The 14,920-nt window shown below is 38.5% G+C and overlaps 1 protein-coding gene across 21 annotated transcripts in view; it reads right to left on the reverse strand.

Annotated features, from left to right (window-relative positions):
- The window catches only part of gramd1b (GRAM domain containing 1B), a 97,899-nt gene that overhangs the window by 24,654 nt on the left and 58,325 nt on the right, over positions 1-14,920 (reverse strand). For 9 of the 21 annotated variants that reach the window (XM_023961261.1, XM_023961255.1, XM_023961254.1 and 6 more), the window contains 5 exons: positions 10,282-10,492; positions 6,924-6,944; positions 5,845-5,868; positions 2,167-2,187; positions 1,459-1,482 (listed from right to left, as the gene is read on the reverse strand). In XM_023961261.1, coding sequence (XP_023817029.1) covers positions 1,459-1,482; positions 2,167-2,187; positions 5,845-5,868; positions 6,924-6,944; positions 10,282-10,492 — 301 coding nt within the window. The remainder of the gene's footprint in view (positions 1-1,458; positions 1,483-2,166; positions 2,188-5,844; positions 5,869-6,923; positions 6,945-10,281; positions 10,493-14,920) is intronic. The other 12 variants (XM_023961268.1, XM_023961265.1, XM_023961269.1 and 9 more) reach the window with 8 other exon arrangements.

Below are 14,920 nucleotides of genomic sequence, written 5' to 3' on the forward strand. Positions count from 1 at the left end.
TTTTAGATTATTTACAAAAAGCCAGTATGTAAATATGACATCTATGAATCAATTATCTATAAAAATGAATTCTTGTGGTTCTTTGAGCAAAAAAAAAAAGTTTATTTCTTATTGAAAAGAAAAACAAACCCTTGATTTGTTCATGTCAAAATTATTGGATTTGTAAAAACGGATTTTTCATAACCAAATTTGCAAAAAAGAAAGAAATGACAGAAAAAAAGTTGATTTATTCAGTCTATGTTAAATAACACTTTGGAACGGATTTGGTAGTTTTGTAAATGGCTCATACTTAAAAAGTGACTCCTTTAAGGCTCAAAGAACCAAACTAGTGAACCCATGATCAGAGGTTGACCGCTCTACTCTGTGCCACTGTCACTCTGTTGAAGTCATATCTATAATCTTTAATTTTATTATCAATCTGTGATCTCACTTGTCTTAACTATTAGTACTTTTTTTATTGTTTATGAAGGAATAGCCTTATGTTTTTGTTAAATATACTCAAAAATCACTAACAAAAAATGTTTTGGACAACATTTATCTTTAAAATGTTTCTTTACCTGGGCTTTTCTTGAAAAAGCCATGTTATAACATTGGTTTTCCTTCACAGGTTTCTGTTTTTTGTCGACAGTGAGACAGGTACCTTCTTAAGAACATCTCACATATTCTCAGTGTGGTCAGGTCTGACTGCAGAGTGCAAATAAAACTGTATGTTTGAGCAGCTTCTCTTAACATCCCCAACACTTGTGTGGAACACAACACTGAGAGGTAAGCACCAGTGCCATCAAATGTGTTGTAAGAGGAAAGGTTCATTATATATGAAAATATAGAGGGGAAAAGAGGGTTTGCTATGACCTAAGTGTGTTAGAGCCGTGTTCAAGAGGCTCTCTGGACTCTCTGGATCACACCACCCATTTTCCATTTTTTATGTCTATTGGATAGTTGCTGCATTTCCCGCTTAATGCGACAGCCAGATCCCACAGCCAACCGTTCCAAGTGCGGATGTTTTCCAGAGCAGGAGGAGCAGAATCAACGTGCCTCAGCCCAGGTAACCGTGTTACATTCCTATGGCTCATTCAGAGGCTCTTGAAATGGTTTGTTCTTTAGTATAGTGAGAAGCTCAGTGCTTTGTTACCACCTGCTGCATACCAACAAGACGTGTTTGTGTAGTAGTACACACATCTGACAACCAATCCAAGGAACTTTAGTAAAAATGCAAATTTGTAAGTTAATAGACTTAATCACAGCAATTTGTTGGCATCTTTGTGACCTATACTAAAACAATATTTATATTATTTATTCTTGAAAAAATGCGTGGCTTTGCAGCGGGCCAGTAACAACACTAGGTGAAGTGAATGGAATGAGAAACTGGAAAGAGGGACTTCAAAATCCCACAAGTCCGACAGACAGAGAGATATCCAGAGGTATGCAAGGTTGCACGAGAATACGAGTCATGCTTACTCTCAGGATGTGTTGCCTTTCATGCTGGGGAGAAAAGGAGAACGTATACACGGGCAGTGTAAAAAAAAAAAAAGAAAAGAAAGAAAATGAAATAGGAACAGCTGTTCCAAAAGACACTCCAGGTTAAAGTTAGACACTGATGCAGTTGTCATCCATCATCGGTCTGTGAACTCACACAACGCACAAGGTAAAGCTGTCTGACCGTGGGTTAACTGCTGGTTTTACAAAAGATTTAGTGCCCCACCTTGTGGCGTACATCCAAACTGCAACACTCGGGTTTCATTTAGGACACAAACAGGCTTTCCAATCTTGACCAACAGCCTTTCCAAACCTGCATCTTTAGCGTGCTCTCCTCCAAAAGCACATCTGAGTTCAATAACTGTCATTAAGAGGCCGAATCAGGTGTGCTGAAGCAGAAAAACGAATAAAGGAAAAGCAGGCTGGAAGATCTACCGGAAAACATTGAGATTGGCTAAAAGGAGAGGATCACTGGCCTGAAATTTAAATACAAACTCGCGGTGGTAATCTTTGCTTTCCTAAGCTCATGCTAACACCTGTTTGCAGGGCAAGCCACCCCCAGTGGTGGGGTTCAAGTAAATCGAGTTAGGGCAAATATATTTCCTCTCTTGAAGTGGAACACTTCCATGTACGTCACAAATGCACAGCAGCACAAACACAAATAAACGGTAAAGATGAAAACAAACTTACATTGTACCAGCTTTGGCTCTTCTGTGAAAAAAAACAAACAAACAACAGACACAATGTATTAGAAATTGCATTAAAAACACAGTTGAAAGGTTTTTCTCTAAAGATTTAAGTCACATGTTCATTTTTTCAAACTTATAGTGGTGCAAAAGAGTTTCATCTATCCTCTAAATATTTTTATTTCCTGAAAGATAAGATTTTTGGAAAGAAAGGTGGTAACTTAATGCAGTTTCCAGAAAAAACCTGCCCCTTAAATTCTTTTTTTCATCTGCATTTTAAGTGTAATATAATTTTCAAACACTAGAGGGCACCAGAGAAAACAGTCATCGACCAGGTGATCTTTATTTTTCCTGAACATAAATGCTGAAGACTCACCCAGTGTTTTATGTTGCTTATCCTAAACTTTTGTTTCAGACTCAACGACACACATGTTAGTATGGGATAGGATGAACTGAAATGTTAACTTTGTACAGTTATTATAAATTGATTTCACACCCAATTCCATCACATAAGTATAACTATACTGAACAGCTGTAGTTTATTATTCCTCACAGGAGTATAATTAAAGTATTTGTAGTCACTTGTTTATTTGTTGCTATATAAATTCTTGTATTGCTCTAAAGCTTTGTTCTATGAGTCTCCTTTTACTTTCAGACAGCCCTAAATAAACATTTAGCTGAGCTTGATTTTGAGGTCTCTGGAAAAATGAAATAGGACACAAAAATCTTCAAGCTATAATTGGAAAATTAAGATGAGCCTTAACTAAGAGCACAAGAGCCACAGCTAAAAAAAAAAACATGCGCCGATTGCTCTTGGGGAGAAACGAGGAGGATGATGTGCATAAACGGAAAAGGAGAGTTTGAAGGATTGAAAAAAATGCAGCATAGAATACGTTGATAGCAGAGAAACAAACAAAACATTCTCTTAATTACAGATATTTCTATTAATACACCATAGTTAAAAAGTTTGAAGTAATATCTGTGTTTTCAGCATATTTTTGTTGCATAATCAGTCTTGCCTTAAAGCCTTTCGGTTTACACAAGCTCATGCTCAGCTACCACATGTAGTATTATCACGTGGCCAGTAGGGGGCAAACTTTGAATTGAATCGGTTAGTACAACAGGGGCCCAAGTCCACATTTTTTCAAAATAGAGATGTTATGTCTTATGATCTTCAAGAGAAAAGCTATTTGTTTATGTGCAAATAAAGTCCCAAGTCTGTTGTAACGTATTGACTATGCTTGACATTTAAAATGCATTAAGTCCAAAATTCCCGGACATGGGCCTCTCTTGGATGGGTTTTGCTTTATCCCATAGATGGCAGCACTAGTTATCCAATATGGCAGCGCCCTTGTTTAATTCAAGAAGGGCCCAACTCCAGAGACTTAAGTTTCTACTCCTCTGAAATTTTAAAAGTGAGGTGCTTCATATTATAGCATTTGTAAGCTATGAACTGGTGCTAAATCTGGGTAAAGTATTAATTATTTGGTGTAGCCTCCCTTTAGGCTTTGCAATTAAAATCATTTCCTGGAAAAACAAACCTCTTGGACTTGGGCCCCTTTTGAACTAACCGATTCAATTGTATGTTCAAAGGTCTTTCTTTTGCACTCTAGATGCCCTTGGTGGGTTTCCGCTGTATGTGTGCTGTCAGCAGCAGCAGCAGCAGAAAGAGTGAGCTGCAGCAGCAGCGGGCTGCAGGCCCAGCCATGACGACAGCTGAGCTAATGTGGGCTAATCTGATTTGAAGGTGACGGAGACACGAGAGTGGAATTACTTGGAGGCCCCTCTCTGGATAAGGTACGTGGACGCACGTTAGTACTACTGCGTTTGACTCCATGACTGCAGTTAGTGGGGCTGTGAGGTCTGTGTGATCAGTCACAGGTGAGCTGTTCTGACAGAGACACAGAGATGAACGGGTGCATCAAAACAAAGGGAAATAAAGTATTAAATCTGTAAACATTTATATGTTACAGATTTAAACAGGGAAACACATTTAGAACTTAAACATGTTCTTCTTTTTTTTTTTTAGATCCAACAGATGCTGTAAACATATACTAAAGTTACGGATTTTTGAAATAATTTTCTTTTACACAATACTAAGTCTGGGTTGATAAAAATTGATTAATCAATTTGAATCGGTTTAAGCTTATTAATAAGCTTATTAATAAATCAATTATCGATCCATAAAAGTAGAGATCGATCTTTTACTCCTTTCCTTTTCTGGTGACCTAATGCATAACAGCAGTTAAAAAGTCCATTAGCTTGATGCTAACATTTAATAGAATTTCCCATAGGACAGCTGATGCTAACGCTTGGTCGACCTTAACAAACATAGCTGACTAAATGAACCGCTTTATGGACATACAGACAAGAATTTGGAAACATTTTTATAATGTAACCATTTGTGGTCTAAAGCAAATTTTCTTTTTGCTCAAATCTTCTGGAATAAAGTTTAATGCTACAACACCAACTCCACCTATAGGCTAAACTGAATGGCCCTCCAGGAGAGGCAGAACATGTTGGAGCTTCTGCTTTTGAGAAATCGTGTAACACTGTATGCTGTTAACAATGGCTTATTATTTCACTGATAACATTTACAGTAAGTGAACTTAATCAGGATAATATGGATATCTTCAAAAACATACATAGATTATTAATGTATTTCTATACAAATATGTCTGAATGTGTAAACCGTGTTAATTCAAAATTCAATCAAATCGAATCGAGCGGACTGACAGGATCGAAAAAAAATGGAGCCATTCAGGGTTTGGTGGATCCAATCGATTCTGGAAATCCTTGGTGATACTCAGACCTTCACAACACACTGAAATAAGCACGAAATAATTTTAGAAAAGAATGCATCAACATTTAGAAAAATAAAATAAAAAATGAAGTACAGAGTGTTCCCTCGTTTATCGCAGATGTTACGTTCTATAAATAAGGTGAAGCCTGAAAAGTAAGGTTACAGATGTTTTAAGGCTGTGAAACTCCTCACTACACGCTTTATACATGTTTCTCTGACAGACATGAACATTTCCAGACTTTTTTCACTTGTTTAAACTCTGAAAGTTTAAACCTTTGTAAAAAAAAACAAAAAAAAACCAGCTAAGTATAATAGAACGAAAACAAAGATCTGCTATTAAACAAACATTTATGTAAATGTCTGACTGAATGTGTCCTGTGCAGACGACGTGGTAAAGAGGAGATTGACCGACGAGTTCAACGGCCAATCAGGGCACAGAACACTGCACTGCACGCTGGTCTGCTGTACAAAATCTGCTCAGCTTCCCATAGTTACATCAATCTTCTTTGTTTTCATTCTATAAAACTGGACCTATTTTACTATGAAGGTTTAAACTTTGAGTTGAAACAAGAGAGAAAGATGTTCATGTCTGATAAAAACCTATGAAATGTGTAGTAAGAGTTGTTATTTATGGAAAGTAAGCCAGCGATAACCCCAAAGGCAGATTATAGTAAAAAGATGTCTGTGTTTTATTTCTTTCTTTTCCTCTCTCTTAATAAATTCTCAATAAATTTTGTGAGGTCAGAAAAATTCTACTTTTATGATCTCAACAGATCCTAAATAATTAGATTGATCTGGGAGAACCAGAGGGACAGGAGGGACGGGAGCGGGGAGGGAGGGAACCAGCCAGCAGGGACTAAATAAAGAAGAGATGCTTACTTTAATCAGGTTTAGTCTGTCATACTGAAAGAAAATTAAAGAGAAAAACCAAAAGTTAACCAAAACAAAGACACAGACAGAGATGGAAAAGAGTTGAGGAAAAATGACAGGGGAAGATGCAACAGTGAAGTGTGCGGCGGCCATAACAGTGCAGCCGCTGCGTCAGTCCGCTCAGGCTGCGTTGCATTCATATGACTCTGTGTTACAGGAGAAGCTTGATTGATTATTGAGGCACAGAGCCTCTGGCAGAGAGCACTCCTTTATCTGGATTGCATTAGAGTTAGGCGATCGAGCACACTCTCTGGGAAAAATGCATCCCTTGCATGGCGTCATGTGACCACTGCAGGGCGCCAAGGCTTATCAAATACACTTTCCTGTGCACGAATCAAAGAAAAAGGCAGCAGGAACTCCAGTTTCTGAAATCTATCATTTCCATCATTTAGACACAAAATATCATCTACTTAAAGAAGTATAGTTGGTCAAAGGTAAACACATTAAGCCCATAAAAGTTAAAATAAGATTATGGCAGAAATCTGGGGCTATAACTTTGTGTTAAAGCAACAACAAGGCTGATCAAATGAAGATGTGGTCCTAAATCTCTGGACTGGGATGTTGGCAGGATTTTTATGGGTTAATCCTTCCATAGAGGGGGTATTACATCACACAGCACGACAGATAAAGGAGATCGCTGGGAGAGGCAAAGCACAGAGACATGGGCAGTGGAGCAGGGAGGAGGGCAGGATTTCCCATAATCCTTTAGCTTAATTTTCATATTGGAATGTATAGTTAAAACAAAGATGGAGCACAAGCTATTATTTCTGTTTCTTTTTAATTATGGCATCTTCTAACAGCTGAGAAGTACAAGGCAAATATGGTTCTTTAGTTTACTACTTTAAGGGCAGAACAGAGGAGGACAACGGAACAAAAAGGAGACAAAAATATCCGTTTGGAGGGATCTTGGGTTAAGGCTGAGATCAGGATTCGGGATTTCAGATATTTTCCACAGGACAAGAGGTGTTGCAGGGAGGAAGGTGGGCGCAGACATATTTGAAGAACACAAAAGAAATAGTGATGCTTACTTTGGAAAGTCGCTTGTGAGACTAGCATGCAAACAGGAGAAGAACAAAGAAAAATCAGAGAGAAAAACGAGAATGAAATGAGACGCTGCAATGAGGAAGAGCTGAAAAGAAAGGACAGAAGAGCCGAACAGTCGTTATCAGATGGAAGAGCTTATCATATGACATGTAGCAGCAGCAGCAAAGACAGAAGGCGTGCACAGAAGCAGTTTAAAGGACAGTAACAAAGAGCAGAAGCCGATGAGGACAGGACATCAAGGTTAGAATGCCTGACTTGTAATGAGTGTAATGAAAGAACAAAAGATTAAAGCTGTGCACCTCCATCAAAGGGAACAACCAAAGGAAAGGCCAGACCAGAAGAAGAAATCCCAGATTTGATGTCCTCTGATTTTAATGAATAGGCTGAAATTTAAGTGCTAGTGTGAAATAAACCCATCCTGATAGCACTAAAGAATCATGTTTTTAACATGTTCTTCTGGCTTTTTCTCAGAATGGGGGACTTGGATTGAAAATATTAAGTTAAAAATGGTATTCCTGAGTATTTCTTTATTCAAATTGTCATGATCAGGTGCAGATGAAAGATTCAGTTAGAAAAAACTTTTAGTTGTATATTTTAAAGATCACTGGGAACACTTTTACAATAGATCAAAAGAGGATCGGAGTGGGGCTACAGGAACAGCAAGCAGGAGATTTTTAGGAATTGAAAATGTTCGAGCAGAATCAAAAACTTAAATCCCTGACGAATGAGGAAAGGGAAGCTGATGCTTCAGTGTTTGTGGACAGCTGCATTATTCCATAATAGAACTACATTTATCTGTAAATCTTTCTTTTTCTAAGTTTTTTTCCTTTGAAGAGTTACATTTTAGGCATCCATGACAATTTATCAAAACTAATGAAAGAAAAACAGTTCAACTTTTTAGAGCTTGTCTTTTTTTTAAAGGACTCTATTGCAGGTTTAAAGATTAATTGTGTTCATGTGGAGGCTTCTGTTATTCCTCAGAAGGGCCATTTTATTCCATTTTTACATTTTATTTCCAGACTTTAACAAATAAATAAATAAATGAAGGCCCCTAATTAAATAGGCAGTAGTTACAAACAGGATAAAAATAATAGACCAGTGTTTTTCAACCTTTTTTGAGCCACAGCACACTTTAACCTTGATAAAAATCCTGCGGCACACCAGCATAAAAAAAAAAAAAAAGGTGAAACTCATAGTCTGTATTGATGCACAATCCCTCGTCAAACTCACATGCATTTTTGTGATAATTGCGGCAGAAAAAGCTGGAAGCTGCAGCTGTTTTTTTTCTAAAAGATGTAATAAAAGTTAAGTTGGAAGATTTAAAAACTGTTTGATGTGTGTTCGTTGTGGTTTCAAGACGTCAAAGAAAGACTCATTTTGCGCTGAGACGCTGTCGCTTTAACCAAATGCATCATGGGAGATGTAGTGCAAACAGCTGCCGAACGCAGACAGACTAGCGTCTCTGAGCTTCATCGTTTTGTTCACTATTTCTGAGGAAAGCTACACCGCTAAAGACGAGCTTTAAATGGTATTTTTGTTGGACCTGAGAGACTTTATGAGCAGAATCGGAACAAGGAAGTGAAGACTTTAACCACTTCTGATTGGTCAGACTGATGACATGTGATTAAGCCTTCAAGAATGATTGGTGGAGACAGTTAGATGGGTGGGACTTTTCCGCAAACAGCTGGCGCTACGGCTAAATTGCGGTACCATCATTCTTATCAAAATATCTTTAATAGAGTCAAATAAACACAAAGAAAAAAATCTTTTATGATCTTTCATATTCCTAACTACTCAGTGCTTTATCAGGGGCCACGGCACACTGGTTAAAAAACACTGCAATATACCACGTAATTTAAAAGGGTTGGGGCTCTATATCCATTTTATCCACTTTTTTTCTCTTTTTATAGTCACTTTATTTTTTTCTGTCTTATTCTATTTTATTTTGTATTTTTTAAAGTTAGATTCCCTGTTTAGACTGGAGTTTGAAGACAAAATGGAATTTCAATTTCCATGTCTGTGAAAACATCATAGAGATTGACAATAAAGTTGACTTTGACCCATGTACAAATAGATCCATGTACAAATAGATCCATGTACAAATAGATCCATGTTCGCTTCATTATTGCTCGCCATTTTTGTTGCACCGGTAATGTTAGGTTGGGGTTGTGAGGGGCTGTAAGCTAGTGGGAGAGAGTGTAAACAAAGAGGTGATGGGAAATGAGCGCAGGCTTACTCCTGGTCAGCAGTCCCGCCCACAAGTCAAAGGCAAATATTTATGCAAACGACAGATACTTTTTGATTTGAACTAAAAACAGCATTTAGAATCGGAATTACTTTAACTAAGCCAAGGATTTAGAAAGGCTCAGCATTAACAAGGTTGAAGTTTTAGTGTCATGCTCTTCTGATCTCTATTGCTCCTCACCTGCTTCCCTGTCCATATAGTGCTCTGCTTCTCCTCTGCAGGGTCAGCTAATAACGGTTTATCTGCTTGTTTGTACCATGCTCCGGGTGAATACTCGATTCTGATTAGCCGCTGGGTGTGCATTAAAAAGGGATAAAGGGCAGGATAACCGCACGCCTAAAAGATAAATTCAGGTCACCTAGCTTAAATGTTCTATATCACTGTGCCGGCTTCTTTATAACAACCTGTTGCCTCATCATCTGGACAAAAACAAGCGGTAAGAGGTGAACTTTCTCTCTGAACTGATGCTTTATTTTACCCATCGGGACGATCAGCATATGCATAATCGCAGAATCTTGAATCGCCACGTAACAAATAATCCGCTTTTTGTGAGAAAATACATCCAAATCGGAAAAAGAACAAGAATTAAGGACTACAAACTGGTTGAATATGTATTTCTTTTGTAAGTGACCATGATATAAGCAGGTTAATGGCCTTCAAAGTGAACATTATTATAAATTAACGCATCGCGTGGGACGGTTTAGGCTTCCATGCTGTACGTTAATTTCTAATAATGCATACTTTGTCAGCCATTAACAGTTACTTATCATGTGACTAACCCAGTTTCTGTCCAAAAATGATACTTTAGGTCAGTTTTTTTAGCCTCCTGACCTCTGGACTCTGGGATTTTGGACGTTGTTTTGGCTCTGCTTGTCTGGTACTGTTCTTGCTTTCTCTGAATCCTATTTTCTATTTTGCTCCTGCGTTGTCCTTCTGAGTCATCCTCCGAAACCGGCGCTCAAATGCCATGTTCGTTCTGGATTATCAGGTGAAAGGGCTTAAAGACCTCATCTTAGCCCTTGTCCACCGTTGAAAACTGTTGGGCTCTCAGTCCCTGACAGCAGCAACTAGGAACCTAGGTGGAGCCTTGAACTCACCTTTGAGTTCTTCCCGCCGCTGCGTGCTGACTGCACCGTGTACGTTCTCTGGACGACCTGCTCAGGTGTGGAGGGCGACTTGTCAGAGGAGTGGTCCGAACCCTTCTCCACCATGTTCTCACCCTCCTGGTTCTGCGGGGTGGGAGAGTGGGAGCGTTTACGCAGGACAGGTGAGCAGGCAGGTGTGCTCTTGTTTGAATTACTGGCAGTGCTGAAACACAAAGAGAAAAGACGGATGAGAGATAAAAACCTTTTGATATTTTCCTTAGAGTGATCTTTACAGGTTTTATTAAAAAAGGAACTGTTTGTTGTTATTCAGTCAGTGAATTTTTGATCATAACTTCAACATTTGGTTTTAAGTCACATGAAACAGCAAATTAGGAAATCCGTGTTAAAATCCCGCTCTGGTACAGCCAGGACAGCCAGCAGCTCTGTGTGACACTGCCATTCACTCACAGGTCAGTGTGTTTAGCAGTACAACACACACACACACACTGTTTTCTTACATCACTCCAGGCCTAATAGGATTGAAGGACCATGTGCTAACCTGCCTCATAACACCTGAGCTGAAGCAGCAAGTAAACATCATCAGGAAAACAACAACAACAAAAAGTCCCGCCACTCTTAGGTCACGGTCAGCTTGATTTGAAATGTAAAATCCACATTTAAACATAATTAAATTAAATCATTTATTAATCTAAGGAGTTCTTCAGGAAGGTTGCCCTGGCAACATTTCAACAAGAAGCAGAGACTGAACACCCTTCCGAACAAAAGCCCACACCTCAGGAGTCTTCTCCTTACAATGACACAAGTGAACAAAAGGCTGTAAGTGATCTGTGAGGCCGCCCGCCCGCCTGGCAGCCCCGCGTACTTGACATGACATTATGCAAGCCGTTGCGTCACGGGCCGCCGATGTCTGCTGTTCGTGGCCATGAATGACTGATCTTCCCTTTCGTGGAGGACGTGGATGCAGCGGGGAGCCCTGAATCATAACGAGCGTTGTTGGGGCGGGCTGTGCTGACAGCAGGTGGACTCACAAAGAGCCTTCAGGTCAGTTTAGCGCAGAGTCACAAAGGCAAAAGCACTGATGTCTCTGCCTTCATTTGAGAGGAGAGGAGGGCTCATTTTAGACAAACACAACGTTCTCTGCTCTGACTTCTTATTTGTCCTCGCTGACAGGGATTAGGTCACGTGAGTGAAGCTCATAATGTCACCAACATTACAGCAAAGCTACAGATGGGTTTTGGATTCTCTGTATAGTTATAAGGGAGCCTTAAATGTTTCATTTTCCACTAATCTGAAGTTAGAATGACCCAAATGTATTAATCACTTGAAATAACACATTTTTCACCCTTTTTTTTCATTTTTTTTTTTTTAGAGGAAATATTGGTTTTTAATAAGAAAACTACAGAATATGACTTACATTTTAGGTTATCCTGCTGGTTCTAAAATTATTCAGGAATAAAAACTGTGGAGAATAACCAGATTTGGGTTTTATGGATATGCACCCCTGTGGCAACTTTCCTGTAAATATCCAGAATTTTTTACAGTCAAAAATGAACAGAGCAGGCTTTATATTGATCAATATAACTCATTCTGTGGTAAAAATCAAAGATTCTTTGTGTTGTGATCACTCAAAACACACACCTATAGATGTTTTCATTTATTATAGATTAGAAAGGAGGACTTTTGAAAGACAATGAGTTTTTTATATTGTATAACTACAGTAACTCATATATGGAATTAGTAACAGTTATCAGCTGGAAAATCAGGAGAATTAGTGATTATATAGATTAGAGCAGAGAACATCAAGGTTCTCCAAAGAGCAACAAGCCGTTTTGTACGTTCAGTCACTTGTTGTCACGGTGAATGAGTCATGTTTGGTTTTTCTCTGACATGTGAGATTTTGTCCTCCTGGCGTGGCCTTGAACTCTTTACCTGAAACTTCATCACAAAAGATACTTATGTGATGGAGTGCGCAATACGACTTATATAAAAAAAAGGGATTTTTTTAAATAAAAATCCAACATAATGCCAAAACTGACAAACCTAAAAACATCAGTGAAGAGTCCAAAGCACTTTTGATGTGTTTCTAGCGTCTTCTAGTTTTGAGAGGGAGACAATACGACAACCTACCACTTTCTTTGAGAAGTTGGTTATTCTGAGTACAAGGTAAAAGATGATAAAGCAGTTTTTCTCTGGTCAATTCACATATTATGTGTGAATTTTCATTTACAGACAGCTAGTGAGGTGTCAAAGTAGATATTATAACCTGTAGTGGATCCCTGTAACCCTTATACTATCTTGTGGGGTCCAGATGACCCCACCCTTACATTGACGTGTTATTCCAACTATGACAAAGGTGGATAAAGGTGGAAAGATTTCATGTAATCCATGGACACCAGTGAAGATCACAAATCATTGAAGAAAAAAGGTTCAGAGCACAAGGGGTAAACAATATTATTACACTTTTGAAAAAAAAAACCTGCAAATTTCGTAGAGCTCAGTTGATCCAAAAACTATTAAATCAGTTTCCTATAAACTGTTATATTCCTTTTAAAGATAAAAAAAAAACAAAAAATGTATTTCCACTGTGACACTAAAAAGTTAAAGTTGGGTTTTAAACTCATAAATTTAGAATAAAAAAATGGTTTTAAAGCAACCTCACATGATGTTATGCAGAAGAAACATTCAATGATCCCCTGTCTTTTACTGATACTGTATGTAAAAGACAGCAGATCACGAAGAAGCAAGGATCCGTTACCAGGCAAACAACTGAGCGACCCTAACCGTCACTTAAAGCGGTTTGCTTTATAAACCACAGTGATAACTGTGGTTTAATCCCATAGAAATCCTCTCTGGACTGTTATGTTTGGGAAAAGAAAGGCATTACCAACAATTTATCCAGGCTTTATCCATGGAATAAAAGACCTTTATTTTGGCGATACGGTACCTGCCTGCACAACAAAACACCATAATCACTTTGGAGGGGAAATCCTCTTAAAAAAAACTGTGGCAGCTGTTGAGTTCTAAAGTTGCACTAAATAATTGACCTGAGAGAGCTGGTAAACAGTTTTAACAATAAAAGCCCATATCACTGGGAGCACAAATGACCAAATAAAGTACAGCTTTGAATGAACATCGCTATAGCAACAGTGCACAGAGACGATGGCAGGAAGGTTTCAACATTCAATGTGTAACTTGTTTAAGGCTATAACAGCATCAAGCACTGTTCAGAAGGAAGAATTAAAAAGACTGGGAGTGTAATCATAGATTTATTAATATAACTTAACAATACAAAAATAACATTAAAATGTAGTAACAGTTTGGACGCTGTGAAAAACTTATAGACCCGCTCCAATCATCTTTTGATCGATTTTTAATGAGTTCCCAGTGGTCTTTTAATGATGATTGTGCTGTTTTAAACTAACTAAAAAAAAAAACGTGTTGGTTTCTAGAACATAGTTTCTGCAGAACGGCAGTAGTTCATCAGAAATTCACCTCTGAGTTGTGGGCGGGACTGTTGGTGCGGAGAAAGCCCGGCGCCACATCCCGTCATCCATCTGTTAACACTCTCTCCCACTAGCTTACAGCCCCTCACAACCTCAGCATAACATTACCGGTGTAATTAAAATAGCGAGCAATATTGGCGATACCCAGCTTATGATTCAAAAGAATTTGAATAAAGAAATACTCTGAAATGTTCTCTACATATCTCCTCCATCATCAGAAAAATACAAGAGCATTTTAAAAATCACTAAAAACCTCATTTTCATCGCAGTGAATCTTTAAATACCGTATTTTCACGACCACAAGATGCACTTAAAAGTCGTAAATCTTCTCCAAAATGTACGGTGCGCCCTGTGGTGCGGTGCGCCTAATGTGTTGTTGTGTGACTTCTGTAGCGAGGACGTAGGAGAGGACAGCATGAGAACGGTAAGGAGGGAAGTGTGACATCCCCCCCGAATAGCACATAAGTGCAGGTTTGTGATTTAGGCAGGACAACATCGTTTTGTCAACCCTGAAAATGCAAAGAGACACGCTTTTAAAGCACAGTTTAAAGTCCAGTCTGAATAGACCCTAAAATATAGTAAGATTTATAAAAAGCCAATTTAGCACTAAACACAACAAGAAATCAGTTATCTTCATAAACCAGAACCCTCCCAGGGTTTATGATATTTTTCTAAAGTGGGCAAGCAACTAAAGAATACTTTGTATTTCAACCTTTTAAGACCTGAGCTAACATTTGAGCTGACCCTCTATACATTTAGTCACAGGGCAGAATTAAATACTGTGGCAATAGCACCAAAAATGTGATGTGCGTGTATGTGGACGCCACATCTATACAGGTCAAGGAAGCTTTTGTTTGTCCGACAATCAAGTTTAAAGGTCAAAGTGTTGACACTTGGTAATTGTTGTGCATAACTGGTTTAAAACAGTACCAGAGTATGCAAATGTAAAGGCTTAAGTAGTATTTTTTGGCAGAACATTGAACTCCACTGGATACTGATTTGACCATAGAGCTTTGTGCTTTGACATCACTCTTGCACTATGTACATTTAGTGACGGAGGGATTCATTGAATGTTTGTGGTTTCATTAGACGAGTGTAGTGACAGAACACAGCATTCCCACAGCATG

Source organism: Oryzias latipes, chromosome 13 (genome assembly GCF_002234675.1).
Source record: "Oryzias latipes chromosome 13, ASM223467v1".
NCBI lineage: Eukaryota > Metazoa > Chordata > Actinopteri > Beloniformes > Adrianichthyidae > Oryzias > Oryzias latipes.